This window comes from Pieris napi, chromosome 5 (assembly GCF_905475465.1).
Source record: "Pieris napi chromosome 5, ilPieNapi1.2, whole genome shotgun sequence".
In the NCBI taxonomy this organism is placed as follows: domain Eukaryota; kingdom Metazoa; phylum Arthropoda; class Insecta; order Lepidoptera; family Pieridae; genus Pieris; species Pieris napi.
The window spans coordinates 3,063,248-3,088,549 of NC_062238.1; the positions used below are offsets into that span (position 1 = coordinate 3,063,248).

The 25,302-nt window shown below is 33.0% G+C and overlaps 1 protein-coding gene across 2 annotated transcripts; it reads right to left on the bottom strand.

Annotated features, from left to right (window-relative positions):
• Positions 1-19,593: 19,593 nt before the first annotated feature.
• Positions 19,594-25,302, bottom strand: LOC125049661. Of its 2 annotated transcripts, XM_047649058.1 has the most exons (6): positions 25,161-25,302; positions 24,014-24,076; positions 23,526-23,603; positions 21,645-21,750; positions 20,818-20,858; positions 19,635-19,724 (listed from the first exon to the last, which is right to left on the bottom strand). In XM_047649058.1, exons 1-5 carry the CDS (start codon positions 25,255-25,257, stop codon positions 20,825-20,827), a joined length of 378 nt encoding a protein of 125 aa, XP_047505014.1. In that variant the 5' UTR covers positions 25,258-25,302; the 3' UTR covers positions 19,635-19,724; positions 20,818-20,824. The 2 variants fall into 2 exon arrangements, with proteins under 2 accessions (XP_047505015.1, XP_047505014.1); XM_047649059.1 differs by lacking the exon at positions 20,818-20,858 and having other exon boundaries at positions 19,594-19,724.

The window sequence follows — 25,302 nt, forward strand, 5'->3', positions numbered from 1 at the left end:
AATAACAATTAAAGAAACATTAGAAAAACTGTTCTTAGTTCGCCCATTCAGGCCGAGCTACGCTCGCCAAAACAGCCCGAGATGAGCTGTAAAGGCCCTTAAGGCCAACAGAGAGATTCCATTAAAAAAAATGTTCTTATTTGGGTTTTTTTTTTAATTTGACGTCATTCTAGAAATAAAAAAATTTCATGTGGTAAACATTTATTTGTAGAAACTTTCTGAAATATGTGTTTCATAGTATTAGTATGTAGTATGCTGTATGAGGTCTGATCTCTTTGGTCTATTTTAAAAGTTTTGACACAAATATATGTTGGTGAAACAAAGTTCACGGGGTCATTTAGTATGTTATAAATATTACAGATGCATAATTAGTAGAGATATATAAGAAAATTAATTGCTGTTCGTTTGTCTCGCTAAAACTCGAAAATGGCAGGAGCGATTTCGCTAATTATTATCTTGAAATATTTGTACAAGTACTAGGAAGGTTAAAACGGTTCTAATATAAATAATAAGTAAAGAAAAATACTAAAAACGACAAAAGAATTTTCTATTAAAAACTGTTCCTAGCTGGGAAATATAAGATGTCTTTTTACATACGTTATATTGCGCATTGACGCAGTCACAGATTAGCAAACATTTAATATTGACAATTGAAGTTTCGCGCGATGTTAAAAATGGTTATTAAAACTTTTTGGTTTATTTTTATAATTAAATATTTATTCATTTGAGAAAAATGACGTGATTTTAGGCCCGCATTTTAGACTTAGGATTTAAGTCATACCGGATTCCTTGCGACGTTTTCCTTCAGATATAATTTAATAAGATCTTTTTTTCCATTGGTGCACAGCGGGGGGGGGGGCAACCTACGCGTGAAAGTCACATGCTCAAGCCAACACTGCTTAGGGAATATACGAGGTTTAGTAAATTTAATAATACCGTCGTCAAAAAAAAGTTAAAGTATTCTAGATTAAAAGTTTATATTCGTTTATCCTGGAATTGATACGATATTACAAGCAGCATTTTCTGTTTGGAAACTGAAATATAACTGTAATAAAAGCTAAACTGAAATTGAAACTTTGGCGTGTATTTCAAAACTTTTCAGTAAAGGGAAAGTATTAAATTAAATTCCGTAGTCGGCTTGCATCATCCGCTGGGGTTTCACGGCCGCATCGTTGCTTACTTCCATACTATTCGTAAAATGCTGTTTTTATTTGATTATAATTAAATATTCTAACAATTTTATTGCGGTTTCCTTACATGAATATTTAACAGAGACGTATTGTCTTTGGTTATGCGAGTTCTAGTTTAAATAAAACTTCTTTATCGGACATTTATAACATTATTAACTACCAGCCCTGCGATTCTGTAACTCACTTCACGAACTCACTCAGCGGTTTTCGCATCGGCGGTCGCTCTCAAATCAGTCGTGAAGCAGTCATTTTATGATTTGGCATTCTGAAAAGGTGGAAACTTGTACTTTATTGTTTATTATTCTTTATTCTTTGTTTCTTTCACTCTTTTAACTATACGTTATTTTTGATAAAGGTGTTGTGTAATTTTTTTCCTTTTAGCAGATTTGTTTATTAATGCATAGTTTCTCGGAAATTGAACGCGAAAGCCACAGAGAGTAAAATGAACTAGCTTTACAAACCGCGGATAAAATTCCAAATTCAAAACATTCGTATATTGAAATCTGTCATAGCCATTTTCCAGCCCAATCTCACAATACGAGATCGCGATCAAAAGCCAAACTACCTCTAACAGCATCCAGCTAAAGATGTAAATATACGAATGAATTCGCAGCCTTTTACTCCAAGTAGGTTCTTTGCAAGCACTTAAAGCTTTTCACAGAAATGTAACACTTTTAGAACTCACGTTGTTAGCGGAGATTTTAGAAGGATCTTATGCTGGCGCGGATTAACAGTCGCTGAGTTAACTTTACGCTTTGAAATAAAGAATGTAGTTTCACCAAACACTATCTCGAACTTAATGATTAAAGTAATTTTTATCTACGACGTGTTGTAAAATATAAAATAATATTTATTTATATCTAACATTTTAATTGGACCATCTTATGAGTTTATAAACATACTAAGCATTTTTATATTAGCTAAAAACTTCTTCCTTCAATGCATTACATTATTTTCATTTTGCAATATATAATTTGTGTTACCCTCTGGAAAAATAAAATGCATTCACATTAATCTCTGAAATCTCTTGTGTACGCCTGTGCATAAAACTAGTATTATATAAGGACCCAACATTTCTCCATATTTCCCGTCCAACAATATTATGGCCATTTGAGAATTTACTCGCAACGACTCTCTTGTCTTTTACAAGATATGATTTATTACCACATTACGTGAAGTAAACCGCGCACTAAAATGCATGAACACTTGAATCTAATTATTATGCTTTCACTGGTAAATTAAAAATATATTGTGTAATATTACAATTTCGCATATTAAAATAACATTTAGAAATAGAAATCTGAAGCTAAGACAAAGGGTTAAATTCAACGGCCTTTTTGTACCACTGGCCTTTGCCCTTTGACCTTTGATTGTTTTAGTGACATTTTTTTTCTGGAGAAGCACGAGACACCTATTTTTTATTGCCTAAAATAATATAGTGCAATCTCGAAATAAGAAATCAGAAGGGAACAATTAAATATTCGTTATCTCAAGTAATTTGTTGAAGTGAGGATTGTTATTTTGAGGTAAGGTTGGTCTAAAATTTGTTATAAAGAGGTGAAAAAATTTACATCAAACAACAATGATTGTTTTGCGAACAACAGCGTGTCGAAACCTGTCGCGACATGAATCACATACCATGGAGATTAAAGGTCATACATTGGTGGGAACTTTATATGAAGGTTTTGGGTTGATAAAGTTCGTTAATTAGAGGTACATATTTACATTTTTTCTTGATAGTTGAAAATTCATTATAATAGAGATTGTTTGCAATAAAAGGGTATTTTACAGTGACTCTTATGGACAATTCAAGGGGATTATGAAGAATTTATTAAATTGAGGATGTCATTGTATTAAGGTTGCACTGTATTATTTTCAAAGTCAAAAGTCAAAAATCATATAGGTACCATAATGTAGACTTATGAACGTCAAAAAAAAGAAATGTATATGAAATGCTTCTAACTTTACATTTAGTGTCAGTTCTCAAATCAAGGGCGTAGAACGGAAGAGAAGAACTGGCAATAAACTCTCCGCCACTCTTTTAAATCGCCATACGAACGCTAGTTAACTTATAAACTAATAGTTATTGTATTCTGAAATGTCAATTCATATTTTTATACTTCTTCGTATTTTTTCTTTTTTTGTAAATACGTACGATTTGCATGTTTTATCATATATTTGATATAAATATATAGAAGCAGTATCTGACCAGGTACCGTTATCGTTGGTGGTGGTGGTAGAAGGGTGACAATGAAGGGTTACATATATTTTTTAAACCAAATAAAATTCTAATTTGAGGGACCCATATTTATTATGTACAGGTTTTTAATAGTTTACGACCTGTTCTCAGACCTATCGAATATACACAAAGAAATTTATAAAATCGGGCAAGCCGCTTCAAAGGAGTTTGGTTACAAAGACAAACGGCAATTTTATATTTATAGATATACTCGTATCATCTGTTCCGCGACGATGTTATTTAAACGACTTCACATTTATCAAATAAAAACCAGTATTGCCACAACCTCTAGGTCAGATTTCTGTTTCTGTTTCGTAATCATTTCATTTTTTTTTATTGGCAAGCCTTCTGTGCCAGACACACGCTATTAACTTTTTGGGTCTAAAACATACCAGTTCCCTCCATATGTTTTCCTTCACCGTTCGAGTACGCAGGACAGAAAGTACAGTGGGTAGTCGGGGATCGAACCTACGACATCAGGGATGAGAGTCGCACGCTGAAACCTAGGACTGATCATTTCAACAAATCCTCAAATTTCGTAAAGATCTAGAGAACAATTGTTATTCCATTTCTACTAAAATTTATTAAATTTACTAAAGTCTTGTAGTCTGAATACTAAATGTCATAAACATAAATTGGTGACCTGTAAATCATTGTAATTAAAACGTACTCATTACTAGACTGCAGAGTGAAAAGTTAAGCCACAAATCAAGCAAGTTGTCCACAAAAACTATTCAAACTCCAGCAGTTTTTGCATGATCGGTTACATAATACGCTGCCGTAATGAACACTGAACGTTTGAAGCCCTAGTTGTGTTTCACGTGCATTCTTTACTTTGTAAAATTAAAAAATCCATTTAATGGTAAAATACCGGAAATTTTAAAGAAGAATATTAATTCTTACTACAAGTAAGTATTCTTAAATTATATCAAACAGACCGCAAAAGAACAAAGGGAAGAAATATGATGCTGGAATATCGTTCTTGGATTAAACTTATTGGACTCAGTCTTTAATAATATTTTGGAACCAAACATCACAGTGCTTCCTTAAGTTATCTAACCGAAGAATAAATGTCGTAAATTCACCATTTTTATTCATATAATTTATCCATATTAGAGATATCCTATCAGAACATTAAACAACAGAAAGTTGCGCACCAGTTGTGTTACGCCATAATCACTACCACCTCCTTCAATTAATTATAATGGGTAGAATACAAGGTAAACGCCGTGTTGGTAGAAGGAAAAAATCATGGCTTCGTAACGTTAGGGAGTGAACGGGCATTGCGACTGCGGAATAGTTGCTGCGTCTCGCACAAGACAAGACACGCAAGAATAGATAATCGATTAGGGCTTTAAAAGAGAAAATATTTGGATTTTAATTTTTATTTGAGGCTATTGATCTTAAGTCCTCCATCTTGATCTTAAGTCATCATCTTAGTTTGCTTCAATAAGAAATCTGTTGATTATCAATTATCGGGGCATGTACTACAAGCAACTTTGTTGACAAGGAATATTGTTTTGGTTTACGGGAAAACACCATTTCAATATTTACTTTATTTCCTTAACACGACTTTTGAATACTTTCGAAAAGGTAAGGTTTAAAAACCAATTATGTTGGTTATTTTTGTTGAAATTTTGTTAATTTTAAGAAGAGCGAAGCTTCCCTTTCATAGGTCTCTGACATACTAAGGAGGCCTCAATCTGAATTCTATTGTACATAGTTAAACAAATAAAGAATTTTGAATACCTACTAAAGTGTAAGCCTAAGTAGTGTAAATGTTACATTGTTTTATTTAATACGAAATTTGTGAGGTACTCTGGTTATCCTTCGAAGCCGGACAGAGTCACTAGAAATCGTATTAACATACTCGTATTTTGATAGAACTAATAATTGGGGATTCCGAAAACTACGTTCGGAACAGTCATTTTCAATTAATTCAGGATAATAGCCAAAAGTTCATTAAAACCGAGCATTCGGTATTTAATTTTACAAAATTTTCGACTGTAAATTAAAAACGTTTTACCCTCGTTTAAATATTTAAAATGTTATTTCGTATTTAAATATATATAAAAGTTGTATTTTGTAATTGTAGAATATAGTCTGTCTATCAGACAGAACAGAGCAATTTTTTTTACTAAGTAAAGACAAAAGAGTGAGGAAATGCTGCTAGCTTTAATTTTCTTTTTATGTTATGATATTTGTGTCCTTGTCGGTCCCATTTTGTCCTAATTTTACACAGAAACGGCTAACAATAACACGCATTAATCACACTAATGCATTTAATATCCCAGTTCTTAGATGAAACAGCATATTGTTAAGTTATATTAATGGTAATGACGCCACAAAGTAAAATTAATGGCTACCTCGAAAGCGCCATCTAGCGTTAATAGCGACATATCACAACTGACATATTTAAACTTTTATTCTGTTAGATAAAAGAACAATTTTTAAAATTTCTGTTAAGATAGAGCAGTGTTGGCATGAGCTTCAGTATGAAGCACAATTAATAGAATCCCTAATATTAACCTTAAGTTATTAAACGAAATTCAAACAATAATTATTATCAAGTGCCTTTACGCGCTAAACTATGAAGAATAATTTAAACATTTTTAATTTTCACTTACACTCTTTAACACTAGCACTCTCCACCTCCCATCACATCCATTCCTTCTCTAACTCTCAGTCATTCACTTCTGGTGTGAACAAACGTCTCAAGCATGTAAACCTGTATCATTATTTTAGTAATAAGTCTCAGCTTTCTATTTTTTTATATAGTATTTTGTTAACGATTGTTAAGTTACAATTTCATTAAACCGTTGGAAGAGCGGAGTACCCTGATGTACAGGCCTTCCTATACTTATTTCAGGCTCCAATATCTGCTAAAACAATGTAACTTGTTATTGAATTGAATTTTTGACTGCGGTCGCCGTTCAAATCCTAACTGTGCACCTTTACGTACAGGGAGGGCAAACTTCGAGGTAAATAGCATAGCGGTCATCAAAGATACTTGTCTTCGCGAAGGATTGATCTTACTTTTATAGAGAAGGTTATTGCAGGGTCTGTTTCGACCTTTCGAAATTCGAAAAATTCCTTAAAAAATCTAACCTTTACAAGAAGCAACGAGAGGGTTATCTCTTGTGTAACATGTATTTGAAATCACTTCAGCTGAAAAGAAAACTTGTTTAAGTATACTTTATGAAACGCAGATTAACTGTATTAAAGAGTATTCAAGTGACGAGAAATTCAAAATGCCCGTAATCTAAAACACTTTAGTAGAATAATGTCGCATTCCCATCATGCCAGTTAATGCTCCCAAAATTTATGTTAAAAGCCGAACTTCCTTATCGCTCAGAATTTGAGGTCGTTTGTTTTAGAATTGGCAAAATTCCGATCAGGGAACAAAAGGCATCAGTAATCGCTTATAAAAACTTCGGCTTTCCAATTACATTAAATGGAAATTATTCGTTAATCTTATCTTGCGTTTACAGCTTTGTTTCCAAGCTGTGTAATAAGTATTAAAAATTAAAACAAAGTTACATTAAACAAGGTACACTATAGCAGTGTACCTTTTACGCTGGCAGAACTTTCTCGCTGTATTTCGATACATATTTGTTGAGCGATATTATAATAATTTGTCAATCAATCAATCTTATATTAGGCATATAACATTGTTCCCATAATAATTAATTCACACCTAACGAAGCCTCAAAGGACGTCTAATAGGAATTATCATAAAATTAGGACCATTGAATGTCTATAATTATGAGAATAAGGATCTAAATTACAGACTGTAAATTGCCACCATCCTCACGTCGCCACAAATTGATATACGCTACGTGATCCACTCAATTTGATGATGCCTATTTCAGTTCGATGCTTAAGGTTGTATTGATATTACTAGTTCCGGCGATGAGCGGCATACCAATGTGTATTTAATTGAATTTAAGGCTGCTTTTTTATACCTTGCGGTATTTCAACCCATGCCTCTTCTACCTCTAGCTTTTCATATGAAATGCCTTGTTGCCTTAATTATACAGATCTCAATTCCAAAAGTAATTTTTGTAAAATGTCTTTCAGAATTGTATTATTGATAACGCAGTCAAGTTGTAGAATGCTAAGGATTCATTTTTGTATGGAAATTTAAGAATGGCTCTGTTATGTGAAACTAAAAGAAAACACGAAAATGCATTAATCGAATATAATTAATGTAATATACATATATTTGATGAAACTATGCGTTAAAGCGGAGCGTTCAAGTATTACGTAAGGAATTTTGGGGGGGAGGGGGTAAAACATTTTGTAAAACGTTACGATGTGTAGTGGGAATTGAATTACGCGTAATTTTTAATATTATTTTCGACTGTCCAGTACTCTACACTACATAATGGTAACTTTAAGGTATAAAGAGTCACTAGGTGGTCACGAAACGTTTTACTATAGGTACTGGGGTACAGAAAAACGTTACGGTATGGCATGGTATCAATAATCTCCAAAAATTGCGTGACGTAATACTTGAACGCTCCCTACTACGCATTTGCGTTTAATTAGTATAGCAAATGTTGAAACAATATTGAATCCCATATTAACTTATTGCGTATGGAGCTCACGTTTGATTCAATAAACCCAAAATTAATACAGTGTACGTGACCCTTGCCCAGCGGTGGCACTTTCTTGTTCTAATGAAGACGTGAAACTGAAACTAGGGATCTTGGAAGATAAGTTTGTTGATAAACTTGATGTGAAATTTATAAACTTATATCATTAGTTTAGTTATTATGAAGGACAGTGTAATAGAAGACTCATATAAAATTGAAGAAAAGGAAATTTTTTAACACTAAAACAACAGAAATAGTAAATAAATATCTTCTAGTCCAGCATTGTTTACGAGATGACATAAAAAAACGAGTTGAGCATGACGCACAGACCTGCGCTATAACGCAATTTCGGCTCTGAACATCGAGAGCAAACAATGTCTATGGTGAGAGAACGTTGAAGTATTTATTACCGCGGCAGTTCTTAAATAAAAAGATAGAAATCTACCAAGGATGATAAATCCAAATTAAACAAATAAAAAAACAACCAGTCTACCTGTGAGACTAGCATGTTGTTACTGTTTTATGATCATTTTTTTTTAATAGCCAAATAGTTGATCAGCCTTATGTTCGAGACATGCAATCTTTTTTGCACATGCCACTTTAATCACGATGTTTTCTTTCACTGTACGAGCTAGTATAAAATGCGTTCATTGACAGAATTTCCATTGGTATACACAGCTGGGGATTGAACCTAACGACCTCAGGGATGAGAGTAGAACGTTTAGATCACTATGCCAAAACTGCTCTCAAACAAATAAAGACGCTAATACAAATCAAGAAAATTCAGTAATAGAGTAACAATTTTCATAATAGTCACAATATCGCGCGGAAGTAATATAATTAACATAATAAATATACATAATGTCAAAAGTACAACGTATGTTAGCGGTAGCGGGCAGCGGCATATGTTTACAAACATATTTATTTGGGGATCATGATGTTCACCCTAAAAGACTTTAAGCACCAATAATGGACCAACGTGCTTATTACGATATAACTATTTCGTGTTCCACTGTTTTACGCACCTTAATTCGGTCCTAGTGTCTTCGAAAAATAAGATAATAATTATATAGACAGTGATATAAAGTATACACGATCAGGATTTATTGCACGTCATTGCAACAGGCAGAATATGCGAAGAATAATCACATTGCACAAACAAATTATTAATATTTACACTTTAAAATTTCAAACAAACAATTGACTATTCGGAAACAATACAGGCAATTATATTATTCTTTGGAAGACAGGTAAGTCAAGGTCATGCCAATGAATAAATAACTAAACATAGGTCACTCTAAACACAAAAAGTACACATTATTTGAACTATTTCAATGAAACTTAAGAGGTTGTGTAAAGTTTCACTAAATATTTACTTTGACCACATCAAAGCGTCAAGTAAACTCACCAAACACATACTGAATTTCAGCTAACACCTACGAAACTAACGTAAAGGTAAGTAATTTTCTATTTTATAACAAATTTCAATAGATAATTTTTGCAAACAGCGATTTTCAACTCTTGTTAAAGAACAAATAAAAAAAATATTAATGGAAAACAGTCATTAATAGTTTTGTCTGGTATACGATCACAATTTTATATGATATATTGGTTACCTGTTCCAATAGTGTTATTACATAGCAACTATCTAATCTCTCTCAACTATCTCTCTCTATCTAAACGAAGACGATATCGGACGACGAAAAAATTGCATTATTTCATAGATAAGTTCCTAAATTAATCAAGTTATTTATAAGTTCTTTCCGAAATATTAATTTCAGGTTATCTGACGCTGGAACCTTAAAAGGATATATATGTTCTTAAGTGAGTTTTTTAACCTTCTGAACCAGAAATATTCATCCATCTTTACAAAAGATTCACAAACTTAAAATTGTATACACATATATATTTTTTCCAAGAGGTTAGAATACTCTATAAGAGTAGAATACTTTGAATACTTTATAGAGTATAGGCCTCCTCCAACTGGCGCCATCTCTCTCTATCTTGAAATTTTTTCGCCCAATCTTCTCCATCAACTTTTTAAGATCGTCAGCCCACTGTGCAAGAGGGCAACCTCTCTGTCAATGTCGATATAATATGTGAAAATGCTTTAAAATATGCGTAAATTGTATTGGTACAACCTTAAATAAAAAAATAAAAAATGTATTATGGAATATAAGATACAGGTATCACTTATTCCACGTCATTAAATTTGAATCTGTAGGCATCCCTACTCATCGGCAAAGAAGACGAAGAGGGTGTAGGCCGAGAGAAAAAGCCGGCGTAAGAAACTCTCGGTACTCTTTTAAAATAGCAAATCATCAAACAACACTTATTTTAAAACAAATATTGCAAATTAAATAGAAGTAGCCTATCTAGCACTAGTCCCAGGCCCTTTTATCAACTAGATAATCGTTAACTTTATATTAAGCCTTTTTACACAGCTTTTCTTTGATACATTTCTTAAATTTATTAAAAGGTAGAAGAAGAGTATCCCTTTTCCCAAAAAGAATTACTAACTTTAGATAGTCTAGTACGGGGAAATTGCAGCCTGCGTTTGTTCCAAGCATTAACATTGTGCGTATATTTATTCTAGTAACCTTATCACTATTTTTGGATACATACATAATATTTACATAAATAAATGAATATGTTCGAAATCTAGTTGATTTTATACCGTTTTAAGTGTAAATATCTCACTTATTTAAGATAAAATTTTTTACATAGCTCAATTAGATAATCGAATCTTGCAAGCCTACTCACGTATCTGAGATATTAATATTCTGGAAAATTTAAAAACGAGAAAATTAATTGTGTAAAGGAATTTGAATTCATAATACATTTTTGCGATATTAAATTTGTGATATGAATGAGAAATATATATCAACCAATATTGAAAAAATATCTCGTTTTTGATGGTTTTCTAGGAATATAATAAGTTACAGACATATTCGTAAGCAATTTGGCATAAAATAGTTATTATCTACAGCAGTGTTGGCTTAGTGGTTTGAACGCGCCTTCTCAACCCTAAAGTCGTGCGTTCGAATCACGACTCTGCAGTTGTGCACCAATTAAGTTTTCTTTCAATGTCTACATATAATACTCATTCGTACGTAGACGTCGTGAGGAAACCGGTATACCGTAGATCCAAACATCTAAGGCGTGTATCAGGTTTAAAAGGCCGATCACCTACTTGCCTATTAAGAAAACACAAAGATCACAACAGATACAGGAATCTGAGGACCGAGTTACTTGTAGTAAAGATACTAGCTTAATTATCAATCTATTAAAACGGGGATAACTTTAAATTCATAATTAAAATTAGAACGCTCTATCTAAAGAATCAAAAACGTCTATCCTAAGATGTTGCGTTGATTAATTTAATAATCGTCCATTAACTGCTGATAGCCGATCAAAGGGCAAATTAATTTAACATAGAAAGTGTAATTCAATAAAAATAAATAGGCCCCTTTTGTATTCTTAGGATGCTTAATAAACGCTCATTGTCCGCACAAAAGTTTTCACATTTCATTAGGTGACGGAAATGGAGCATCCGAAAGGGTAGGCAATTGTCCGTTGAACACATTTCGCCTTATCGGATATATCCTTAAAGAAATCTAGACGCTTAGACGAACCACTATAACTGAACAGAGAACAATATTACAATTTAAATATTGAGTTGTTCGGTCTGCAGGCTGAGTTTCATTATCGGACGTCAGGGCAGAATACAAAATACCGTATCACCTTGACGTCAGTCGTTCCAGAACTGAGCGTTGTCTAAGGCAGTTTTTTCCGCCGCTATGTGGAACCAGCTGCCCACTGATGTATTTCCGAACCAATTCGACTTAGGGGCCTTCAAGAAAAGAACGTACCAATTCTTGAATGGCCGGCAACGCACTTGCGAGCCTTCTGGCAATTTTAGTGTCCATGGGTATCACTTAACATCAGGTGAGCCTTCTACCCGTTTGTCTCCAATAAAAAAATAAAAATTTCACAAATAGGCGAAGGCGCCCATACCCTCGTCTCCCTGAAGAACAGATTCCACGACAGAGCAATCTGTTCTTTACTTCTTGCCTACTATTTTTTACCCAATCCAAAAAAGTGTGAAGTTTTCACTTCAAACATGAAAGCTTCTAAATTTATATTTACTGCCAGTTCACAAATCAAGGCCGTAAAACAAAGAAGTACCTACTGGCAATAAACTGTCCGTCACTCTTTAAAATCGCTAAGGTTTTTTTTACTAAGTTGTTAGCACTTGCATTATAGTAGACCGAGGCGAATCGGATCACTTTTTCTTTGAGGTTGAGTAAATCATACTAAAGTGCTATATAATGTTATTTTTATTGATAGAATCGTAAGAAGTAACAATTAGCTATGCAATAAATATTTGAAAAATTAAATCATATATATATTCTCTTAATTAGCTATTAAAAACTAAAAAAAGGAAAATATCCGAATCGCCCCAACTCTTGGGGTGAATCGGATCGTGCACAAAATATAACAAAATTTTAAGGTATAGTGTTAAATAACTTTGGAATTAGTAAAAATATATAATAATAAGATCAATTTTAATTATTGGCACATAATTCACATATACATATATTATGGTCCTTTTTTTCTGTTAGCTCGTGAACGGTACTGAAAAACTCTAAGCAGCTTTACGCAAGGTCAACTCTTTGTTCTGGACTTAATTTACAGCCTCTTTCATTTTTTCTTGACACCATTCTCCGGTGGTCATGAAATAAATATGAATCAATAACCTCAAACATGTAATAAATCAGTTTAAAAGTATCATCCAATTCGCCCCTAAGGATATGATCCGATTAGCCCCATAATTAAGACTTTTGAAATAAATATTTTAGACGTTAACCTCTAAGATTATAGTTAAAAGCGAATTGGTTCTTCAATATTAACACCTTGCTTAACAATATAAACCAATGTAGTTAAATTTTAAGACAAATCCGTCATATGACACAAAGAAAACGTAAGTACGTAACCTTAGATGAGCGCCAAATTGCGACACACACAAAAAACCGAGTGGCTGACGAGCGGTATTGCCACTGATCCACAAGCGCGATCGAAATACCGCTTATGTCGGGAGGTGCTCAGTAAATGGAGAGACACAAAACGCCGGTTGAGTGCGTTCTATGTGAATGTGATATTTGAATTATCAACACATTTCTTATTTTGATCCGATTCGCCCTGTGATCCGATTCGCCTCGGTCTACCCTACATCATGCTCCTAAGCATATTATGTTAAAGTAGTTAAATATTAAAATTCAATTTAAAATATCCAATGTTGACTCTTTATTGATCTTATTTGATTTCCTTCGTTTTGTGTCTGAATATCGATAAGAGCTTGGCCACAGTTTCTGGCGGTGTGGAGCGCGGCGCGGCGAGAGGGTCTGCGAGAGGCGCGGTTTGCGGTGGTATGCCACAGCTCGACCAGCTGCGACCGCGGCGGCATCAGCGGTGGACGTATTTAGAGTATATTAGTTAGTTTTATTTCGTCCCACAATTTTTTTATAACATGCCTATATTTATGATGTGGATGTTTGACATCCATATTGCTGGTCTACTCAGTATTTCACTAATAAATTGTTCTGTATCCATTATTTTATATGAGCTCAATGCGCGATAAAAACAAAATTATTTGTTTTGGTCGCGCGATGCTAAATGCGTCCACCTCTGCCGCTGCGCGCGCCGCTCTGAGCTGTGGCCGCCTCGATACTCCCGAGTGCATTTGTTTCACTCGCACGCCGCGCAGGCCGTCGCCGCCGCCGACGCGCGGGTAGCCACCGCGCCGCAGGTCGCACCGCAATGCGCGTCGCCGATAGCTGTGGCATACTTCATACAATTTGCTCAATTTGTTTTTGCCGCTCGCCGCTTTGCGCGCCGCAAATCGCGCCGCAAACCGCGCCGCAGGTGACTGTGGCCAAGGGGTAACAACTTAACAGGCACATATTAAGAGCTTGGCCACAGTTTCTGGCGGTGTGGAGCGCGGCGCGGCGAGAGGGTCTTTGAGAGGCGCGATTTGCGGTGATATGCCACAGCTCGACCAGCTGCGACCGCGGCGGCATCAGCGGTGGACGTATTTAGAGTATATTAGTTAGTTTTATTTCGTCCCACAATTTTTTTATAACATGCCTACATTTATGATGTGGATGTTTGACATCCATATTGCTGGTCTACTCAGTATTTCACTAATAAATTGTTCTGTATCCATTATTTTATATGAGCTCAATGCGCGATAAAAACAAAATTATTTGTTTTGGTCGCGCGATGCTAAATGCGTCCACCTCTGCCGCTGCGCGCGCCGCTCTGAGCTGTGGCCGCCTCGATACTCCCGAGTGCATTTGTTTCACTCGCACGCCGCGCAGGCCGTCGCCGCCGCCGACGCGCGGGTAGCCACCGCGCCGCAGGTCGCACCGCAATGCGCGTCGCCGATAGCTGTGGCATACTTCATACAATTTGCTCAATTTGTTTTTGCCGCTCGCCGCTTTGCGCGCCGCAAAACGCGCCGCAAACCGCGCCGCAGGTGACTGTGGCCAAGGGGTAAGTAGTGAATTTTTAAAATAGTAAAAGAATATATTACCTTTAATCCTCCATTACCTTAAATCCTTACAAAGGAAGTTGTGGGTACGTGATATCTCATAAAAATCTTAGAAGGAATTTTTCTGAAAATTGGAATTTATTTTATAAGAGTTCTAACCTCAAAGAAGTATTTCATAGAAATCTTATATTGAAACAGATTAATTCTATGAATAAACCCTCTGTATTATTATTGTATGATGTAATTATACATTACACAAAGTCCCTTTCTTTGATTAGAAGAAAATACGGTTTCTTTGTAATCAAAAGATAAGGAGAAAATTATATTCTGTAATAAATTAGTATTGTTTTTATTATCGTTAAAATAAATTATAATAATAGTCCCAAACCAACGAAAATTTGTTCAATTGTTTGGCGAGTACACTTCCTAGTAAAACTACCAAAATTAAAATAACAAAATTTATTAGCAAAAGTTGCTTAGCTCTAATATAAAGATCGATTTTAGATCCGATTTTTTCAATAAAATATATTATATAACACCATATGCCTACTCAAATCTTTTAAGAAAAATACCTTTGAAATCTCACAGGCATTGAATGAAATCGATTTGAGAAAGCGCAGAGAATCCCAGAGGGCAAAATTAGGGGTAACAGAAAGATTTCGAATATCGCTCTACTGATTACAATTTGGAGGCGAACAAATGATAGGAAAGCACTCCCCTTTGGTTATTTACGATTCTTGAAGTATTTTATACGACTTATGCATTTGTTTGAAGCTATCTATGTGCGTAGTGAGCAGTGTTTGCCTTCGTAATGTAAAAAAAATTACGGCGAATTGAAAAGTAATATATAGTTTGATACATTGGCGTCCTAATGGATGCATGTTTGACAAAAGATAAAAAAACGTGTGTACACGCGTTGGAAATTATACTTCTTTGGCGTAACAAGATAAAAATCTTTTCAAAAATTTTATTCTACGTTTGTATAAAAAACGACACTAACAATAGAAAAAACTTAAATGTTGACTATAGCAAACTTCAGGTTGTCGGTTTTTTGTGACGGTGTGCGCGCGCATCGTAATTAAAATTTACTCATAATTTTTCCCTAACGTGCTAAAATAAGTATAACTTCAATAAATATACTATTTAATTATTTTATTTGTTATTTTTAATTGTTAAGTCTTAAAAATTCAAAATAACGATTCATAATTTGAAGAACTCGCCAAATGCTTCTCTGAGCAAAATGGCGTCGCATGAGTCCTTATGACGTAATATATGAAAATTCGATTCGTTATAGAAAAATATTGACTTTTGTACGTGAGACTTGATACTGAATTTTGGTAAATTAATGATTATTTATGAGTTATTTGACTCCATAACTCCAATAACACCCCATTTTTCATACCGTCGCACTCAAAATAACACTATTTTTCAAACTGTCAAATGGCTTATTGAATGATCATGTCATGTCATGATCACAATAAAAGAAATATTTAACAGTAGCCCCGCCCCGTCTTTGTAGACGCTAATTATATTTCTAAGTGTGGTGTATACTCTCCAACAAGAAACCTTATAAAGAGTTGTAGGAGTAAAAACTTATACTATATATAAGAAATATTAGATTTGGTTACCCGTTAATTTTGTGAAAGAGTAACCTAACTTTCAAAGTTTTAAGAATAAAGAGTTCCTGATGTTAGCGATAAACTTAACTACTACCTGTATACAATATATTCCACAATATCAGTTTTGGTAGTAATAAATAAGCTGTTTAGTTGATACATTCAGAAATTATAAGATAACATTTTCGTTTACAAAAATGTACCTATAGGTAACATGCGTCACTAAATTTTAAGAAAAGATAAATATCTCAAGTTCCGGTTTTTTTAATTCAGCCGTCAGCGTCGCAAATCCACCCCTTATTTTATGTTACTTATAAGCTATTCTGAACCATTAAACAGTTAGCTTCGAGTAAAGTGTTTCATTTGAACATCCCTCCAACAACCGCCACCAAACTCACAAAAACTTATTTTTCTTATCGCAGACAAACGTACTTCAACTACGAAGAACCGTGTTATAATTTACAAAATCCTTGAGCGCGTTTAAGCAGGTACATTCGGAAACAAAAGTCAATATACACGTTAAACTCGCCACTCACTTATACATTCAGACTCAAGACAATGTTATAAACTTTACAGAGCTCGTTGTGCACTTTTGTAAAGTTAAACGGAATAAATGCGAACACTATTTGATTTGAGTCGAATTGAAAATTTTCTCCCCGTCTGTACCGACACAGCACATTTTATACTTGGAAGAACTTGAGTGAATTTGCAATAGTAACGAACTAATGTATTCAGATGATAATTCTCTTAGCCGATCATGCTTCGTATCTCTTTAAGCTGGGGATCACTACCGAAAACAAATGTACAAATGTTGGCAAAAATGTAGGATGGATTTTTTTCAATAACGTAGGTTTGTTGGAAGCTAAATGTAGTACATATATTGATGATTTCGTAATACGTGTTAACAAATAAAGTAGTCTTAATATTAACCGGTAAACTTACTGTTTTTGCGTGTTATTTGTGCTTTAACTATCAACATTTTTGGCGGCTAGCGACTTTAGAACCGCTGGCGACAAAATTGCTAATAGATTACGCTTTCCTCGATAAAATATTTAGTTTGTTTTATTGGCAACAGGCAGGGAAAATTAGCAGCATTGAAAGTCAATTTATAGACGTAAATCTAATAAAAAATTCTAAACAAAATATTGGTTATATAGGGTTCGCGGGACGCCACAGTTAATTGTAAAAGAAGTTTGCGTAATGAAATTTACGTGGACGAAGTCGCGCAAAAAATATGTAGTATCTATGACGTATTATGTACAAACTGCTTGTAAATACTTTGCAAAAAAAACAAAATTTATTGATTAACAACACTTGAGGAAGTATTTGAAGAGCAAAGGTGAAACATACCAAACCTTTGAAGACACGGACAGAATTTTTATGTCCTTTCATCCCGCTGCAAACATGACGTTGCGAAATCTGATTTTGACATGATAGGAAGGTCGTGGAATCAGTTTCGATATATTTATTTACGTTGAAAAATATTTTTATATGGCAAGACTTCTGCCTTGTAAACCGAAAAATACTCCGGAATGTCATTAAATCAAACATTGAGATATCGAATTGTTGTTTAAAACTTAAGTAAATTTAATAATTAAATTATAATTATTATAATTATCAAAATATTATTATTTATTAAAGCTTTACTAATTAATCCATATAACAATTGGTTAGTTTACATTTCTTAATATGAGTATTAGTTGTGTTAGTATAAGTTCTAAAAATTTTAAGTTTGATTTAATGAAGTGAAACTTCTTTATCGACGTATGGGACAAATTTTGTAGCAAATCGTCACGTTTTTCGGTTACGCGCCATGTTGCTTTTTGAAGTCAAACTTCTTTATCGGCGTTAGAAAAAAAATTACCATCACATTTTTCGGTTACGCGCCATCTTTTTCTTGTCCCTACAACGGTTGATCTGAAGAGATTCGAAGCCATTAATAACAAAAATATATAATAACGATAGCAATGATAGTAATAATTCTATTACAATTAATGAAATTCTGTAATAATCTTAGTAGTAATAAGGTAAAATGAAATAATTGTATTTGTATTCATGTCTATGATAATAAAAGCCTTTTGTTAAACTTTATATAATTTAACTTTATTTAACCAATTTCTGTAAAGTTGCATATAGTAGATCATTTTTCGTAAAATAAGGTCATAAAGAAGTTTCACTACTTACGTGTGTACACCTAGTACACGCACACATTTTTTTTAGGCGACGACGCACTTAATTCGAGGTTCGAAAAATCTGGTATGTCCTAGTAAATATATCCCGAATCGGGCTATGGTGTTATAACGGATAACATAAAAAGGTCAGACCTGCATTTTGAACACATCTCGACTTACAAAATGATCTTTTGTCGGGCAACCAATCATTTCAAGATTTTACCCCTGATACGGTTCGCTTCAGCCATTATTCAGAAGAAAGTAGGACATCGCTAACAGAATCTTTTCGCTCAATATCTTTATGAATGCCGGTTTTTATCAGACGTCAATTTGAGGGAGTATAATTATTTCCTTTGAGAAAGGCTGCTTCAATATTTAACTGGGGCCGGAGTTTTCCCAAAACTTTATTAGTCGTGTAATCTCTAGCCGTCCGTTTAATTTATTTTTACTAGCTTCTGTCCGCAGTCTAACCCGAGATGTTTCTTTGAATGATGTGGTTGAGTTTTTATTTTTCTGGTTAGTTCTATTATTTAACTAACACAGGTTAGACATTATAGATATAACACCTAATAAATAATACCTCATTGATTTGCCAAATATAAACTATTTATGTATAAATATAAACATTTATATAAAAATACAGTAAGTATGAGCACGGGTTGACAAATATTAGGTCCTTACATGTGAAATTGACGTCGTACTGTACACTTTGACCTCAAATATCTCCTCTTTGGTTAGGAATTTCAAATTCAATATTTTACAGCCAATCGTGCATAGGCTATTTATTTTTTGAAAACCATTATTCATTTCATTTATCCGTTTTTTTCTTTACGTCATTCTATTTATAAAATGGAAAACATGCAATATCGCGTTTTTTACGAGGACGAGTTTTATAGTGGTTTTTTAATGTTTTTCGAAATTTGGATAACTTCTTGCAAGGTAAAAAATCTAAGTCTGATGGGGCAGTAGAAACCGCATATAAAGATTTTATTGATTCCCGTTTGAATGTTTTTTTAGTAAAGGGATCAATGAACTACGTATAACATGACAAAAGTACATACTTTGTTTAATTAAATATATTCAATTTTATAAAAATCTACTTTTTGTTCTTCCCATACAAAGTGACGATTTCATATGTAAGGTTCTAATGTATATAACACTGTTTGCTTTTAGTTTAAGGTCAAATAAAACTTCATATCAAAATTTTTCATAATTTAAGTATCCATTTATTGTACACGATAATTTTATTTAAATAAACTAATAATGTTTAATATTTATTAACTTAAACGATTTAACATATATATGACTTTTTCATTAAAATATGTTTCTGTATCATATTGAGGTAGTCTCCATAAATCTGTAAAGAAACACATAAAATTGTTTTATAAATGAAAACACAAGTAACATCTAAAAGCATGATCAATGAGATGAAATAAATGATGATAACGAGTAGCACCAACACATCAAACTATTATCATCATCATCATTATTATTAATCTATATATATAAAAGAAAGTCGTGTTTGTTACAACACTTATAACTCGAGAACGGCTGGACCAATTGCCATGGTTTTTTATTTGTTAGATTTGTTTCCGTCCCGAATAGCAGAATAAGCAATAAAATATAGGATAAGTTATCGAATAACAATAAATTAATTAATTAAATTTACGAATGCAAAAATCATATGGTGCCATCTGTTGACAAAACTACGCATCATTTTACGTCGAATTCGTGTCAGTTCAAGAAATTCCGATCTTGAGGTGAATGAGGAGATGCATAACCATGCTTTGATCCTGATCAAAAGATGGTGGATATCAGAAAGTGCTTAACATGCAGTATCGCCATATTGACGCTAGAGAGAAGATGCCTAATGTGTAAAACTGCCATTTTTCTTTCGCAATGGCAAGCAATAAAACATTTCTGTATTTGCAAAAGAGTTGTATTAATGTAATACTTAACATTAATGAAATCCTAAAATAAGTTAAATTAAAGTAACAAAGATATTATAAGGTTGTAGGGCGGAACGAAGTTAGCCAGGTCAGCTAGTTATTATTAAAAACAAACAATTATATTTTGTGTTTATTACAATATTGTCCTAAATATATTCGCGAACGATAAGGTAATTAATTGGCTTCCAATCATTAAAATCTCATAATGCATTTCTGAACAGGATTCGTTCCAAAACTTTTTCTTAATATGAATACATTTTATTTAATAACTGGTTCAGTTACTTAGCGGGTCATAAATTAGTTTATTTTTTATTATATAACATTGTCAAAACTTGTAACTGGCCAATATAACAACGGCCTGCCATAATCAAATTCTAAGTATACAGAGTATACTATGTATATAGAGTATAGAGTATACGGTTTCATTTTAATACGTCGTTTCCTAGAAGCAATGTTCATGAATAGAGTGTACTACCAGTTATATTAAAATTAACTCTCTACCTTGCCTTTATTTTCCATACAGACAATAATGGCTGTCATCCCTGAAATATAAATGTATTTATAATGGGATATATATTCTAAAACCATTTAACGAGTTATAAATAAAATAAAGAAAACGACAAAAACAAACACGAAATAAAAAAGAAAAATACACAATATAACCACAATTATTTTATCGGACGTAAAACCTAATATTACTTTTCTAATTGCATTCTTTAAAATAGACAACACTCAAACAGTTAACAAAAAAACATTTCAATTGATATAATCGTGAGGAGTTAGAATTATTATAAGAAATATAATAGAACAAATTTGTAACCACACCCACAAAGTAAAGTTCGTCGACGAATCTCTAATGGTAGTTTTTTTTTAAAGGAAAGAGAAAAAATTGGATTTCCATCGAAAAAATAATTGGTTTTATCGTCACGTATTTGTTACATACAAACTATTTAGGTTTAATATTAACTCAAGGCCCAGAAACTAGACTTACAAAACTACTTATGTTAAAATGCGTTACATTTTTGACATACATGAGTTACACTAGGTCTCCTTCTGAACCTTCAGGTAATATTGAAAACCGCTTAAGTAATATTCAATAAAGCTTAATGCTTCTATTAATTAATAACGATAAGTTTTTTACTTTAAACTGAATATTTGGATTTAATAGTGCTATCAAAAAAAACTATAATGTAAAGAAATTTAAGAAAACAATTACGCGTTTTGTTTGATCGTGAAATGCTGACCATCAATCACACACACACAGCTGAATCACAATCAAGCAAAACGCGTCATCTTTCGTCCTTTTTTGTTCACCCCAGTCGACTTACGTGGGCTTAACATCTTGCTTGCTTTGCATTAGAAGCGAGAGGCCAGTTTTTGATGTTCTCTTGTTAGGAGTACCTTCAGGCCAGGCTTCTCTATTCAGCATGTGATCTATATAAAAGAATTGATTAAACAACAAATGTTTAAATAAATTTTTTGTGTACAGGAATTTGATAATAATTACATTCACAATTGACTCGATAGATGTCGCCTCATTTGTTTTTAATACTTTTTTTACAGCGAAGTAGGTGATTAATTTTACTGGTCTGACACTTGATTCTAAGACATCACATTTTCCTCACGATGATGGCCACTGCCATTATAGACCAGTGCCGATAATTTTTGAAACCTAAAAAAATTACAGTAGGATGAAACCCATTAGAAAAGCAGGGGAATATGATCAAAATGAAAGGAAAAATAAATTACGGTCGATCTGAGGTCGGGAAGGGGTCGGGGGGGGAGTTTTAAGGGTAAAAAACGGTTTATCTCGATTTCCGGCAAAACTAAAAGTCCTATCGAAGAAAGTTAAATGGCAAAGTTGTAGGTAATAAAAAGATCTAAAACTTTTGTATTCACACATTTTTCACACAACCTCAAAATTTATGTGAAAAATTAAAAAAAACAAGTTTTTGGTTTTTTATTTTTATCTTTAACAGAAATATTTTTTTTTTAACGAAATTTGGTCAAAACTTACCTTTCTATGTCCCAAATACACTGTAATTTATTTGATTAAAAATATTTATTTGTTCACCTTATTTTGAATTAATATCGAAAAAACACCCTAATTTTCAATCGAAAATTCTGACGTCAAAATTTCAGCTTTTTTCAAAAAGTTGGTGGCCTTTCAGTTCGTTGAAATCTCTTCTTTCCTATGGTAAAAAAATATATATATATTACCATAGTAAATCTTCTCAGAAAACGCAAAAAATCGTATGCAGTAACGCCCAGACCTGTCATCCCCTTCCTTACTTCTCTATGAAATACGAAAATTTTAGCCCATCTAAAGGCTAAATTTTTTTTTTAGGTCACTCAGGTATATATAAGTTATCTTAAAATAGTAATAAATAGGCATCTGATTATAATTTAAAGAAGATTCATAGAGAAGTAGGGAAGGGGATGACGGGTCTGGGCGTTACTGCATACGATTTTTTGCATTTTCTGAGAAGATTTACTATGGTAATATATATATATTTTTTTACCATAGGAAAGTAGAGATTTCAACGAACTGAAAGGACACCAACTTTTTGAAAAAAGCTGAAATTTTGACGTCAGAATTTTCGATTGAAAATTAGGGTGTTTTTTCGATATTAATTCAAAATAAGGTGAACAAATAAATATTTTTAATCAAATAAATTACAGTGTATTTGGGATATAGAAAAGTAAGTTTTGACCAAATTTCGTTAAAAAAAAAAATATTTTTGTTAAAGATAAAAATAAAAAACCAAAAACTTGGTTTTTTGAATTTTTCACATAAATTTTGAGGTTATGTGAAAAATGTGTGAATACAAAAGTTTTAGATCTTTTTATTACCTACAACTTTGCCATTTAACTTTCTTCGATAGGACTTTTAGTTTTGCCGGAAATCGAGATAAACCGTTTTTTACCCTTAAAACTCCCCCCCCCGACCCCTTCCCGACCTCAGATCGACCGTAATTTATTTTTCCTTTCATTTTGATTATATTCCCCTGCTTTTCTAATGGCTTTCATCCTACTGTAATTTTTTTCACTTTTTATTTATTTTAAAGGCTATCTGCACTGGTCTATTAGTGCATAGCCGAGCAAGGCACGATTGAAAGTACATAGATCACTAAGTCTCAAGACCAACTTCAGGCGTTTAGATTAAATAAGTACATATTTGTAATATGTATTCTAACAATTTTACTTACTTTTAAAAAGATTTGCTGTTCTCTTTCCGTAATCTTGTATGGCTACCTCTGGATATAGTTGAGGAATTCCAAAGTAGTCTAAATAAATGTTTAATTTTATTAAATATTTAAAAATACATACATAGAGAAAATAACGTATCTACGTGTTTCCTGCAATTTTATGTTTCTATAATTGCTGATATATGCACTAACTCCAAATTGGCAGAAATACCCACGTCTCTACGTATTGTTCATTGATCTTTTTAAAGTAATGATGTGCTCAGTCTTCTGTGCCGACCAACCAGAAAATATTATTTTATAAGATATAATATTATAAGATGAACACTCCTGTTATTCAGTCAGTCAGTCTTTAATTTATGTTAATTTAGTGAAAGACTGCTTCATTTCTACTTAACAAAAACAATTTTCTTTGTTGTTAAAATTATAACTTAGGTTAATTTAAATATAATTTCATAAAAAATTTAATCACAGCTTTTATGAAAACTTACACAAAAATGTCCGATCGTCGTAAGGAGCTGGTGCTATGTCATCAGACCTGCCGCGTAAATAATCTGTAATTTAAAATATATTTTTAATGCTGTTTACATTTTTATTAAAAAGTTGATTAGCGTTGTGTATTCTGACCTAAAACCATTTCTATCTCATATCGAACCCATTATCATTATTCTATTCATAATATATGTATCTATTCACAATTAAGAACGTAACTTCATTTACTACCAATTATCAAATTCTATAGTCATTAAGAAATGAGATATACGGATCTTAAATCGTAATAAACTCTCGACCACTCCTTTTAATCACCACCTTTTATTTTGACAAGATCCTGTAAGGAGCAAGCCTTACATATGACATTGTCATCAAAGCAACAGATACAGTTAGTTCAAACAATAATTTATATGTACGGTAACAACACCGTGCCGGCGTTGATCAGACGTTCCAGCTGCACATGGAACAGCCAACTTTGGCAAGCCCAAGAATGTGAACTTTATTTGAACGTTGGAGGCCTTCACCCTAACGTGGGGTTTATCTAATATATAAAATCGTTGCCATACTTCTCCGAAACGGCTTGACCGATTTTGATGAAATTTTTTGTGCTTATCTGGTATCTATGAGAATCGGCCAACATCTATTTTTCATCCCCCTAAATGTTAGGGGTAGTCCACCCCTAAATTTATTTTTTTATTTTTTAGACAAAATTTTTAATTTCTATTTTTTTATGATACAACATACAAAAATACATACAACCCCTAACTTTCACCCCTCTACGATCAACCCCTATTTTTTTATTATAATTGATATACATGGCAAAACGACATTTGCCCGGTAAGCTAGTATACTTATAAAGTAGTTTCGATTAAGACATATGACAAGACATTTATTACTAACACACACACAGAATAATATTAATTAAAAAAAAATGTTTTAAAGAACAAAAAGAAAGTATATGTATTATAATTGTAAAAATTATAGGAAAAGGCGTCAAATATACCTAAATAGAATAGGAAAAGCAGCACCTGCGTTTCTCCACAACATCATTAAGCATTATCCATATCTATTACAATAATGTTTTTATCCATAACATTTCTATTACTCTAAAGGTTTGCTAACTTTATGATATACATGAAAACATACCTTTGTAGTAATTAAAGCCATCTCTACCCAAATCCGTAGCTTTCGCAGTGAGGAGTACAGCAAGGAATGCCATAATGGATACAAATGTGTGCCGCATTGTATGAAGACTGATGAGACTGGAACGCGTTTAACTGAAAGAAAA

What these genes read in the sequence shown, in the direction of transcription:
- LOC125049661 (XM_047649058.1), bottom strand. Translation starts at nt 25,257, where the DNA reads ATGCGGCACACATTTGTATCCATTATGGCATTCCTTGCTGTACTCCTC. An exon ending in CGACGATCGGACATTTTTGT is followed by an intron (nt 23,604 to 24,013) that starts GTAAGTTTTCAT and finishes ACATTTATTTAG; the next exon opens with ACTACTTTGGAATTCCTCAA. An exon ending in AAGCAAGATGTTAAGCCCAC is followed by an intron (nt 20,859 to 21,644) that starts GTAAGTCGACTG and finishes TTTATATTTCAG; the next exon opens with GGATGACAGCCATTATTGTC.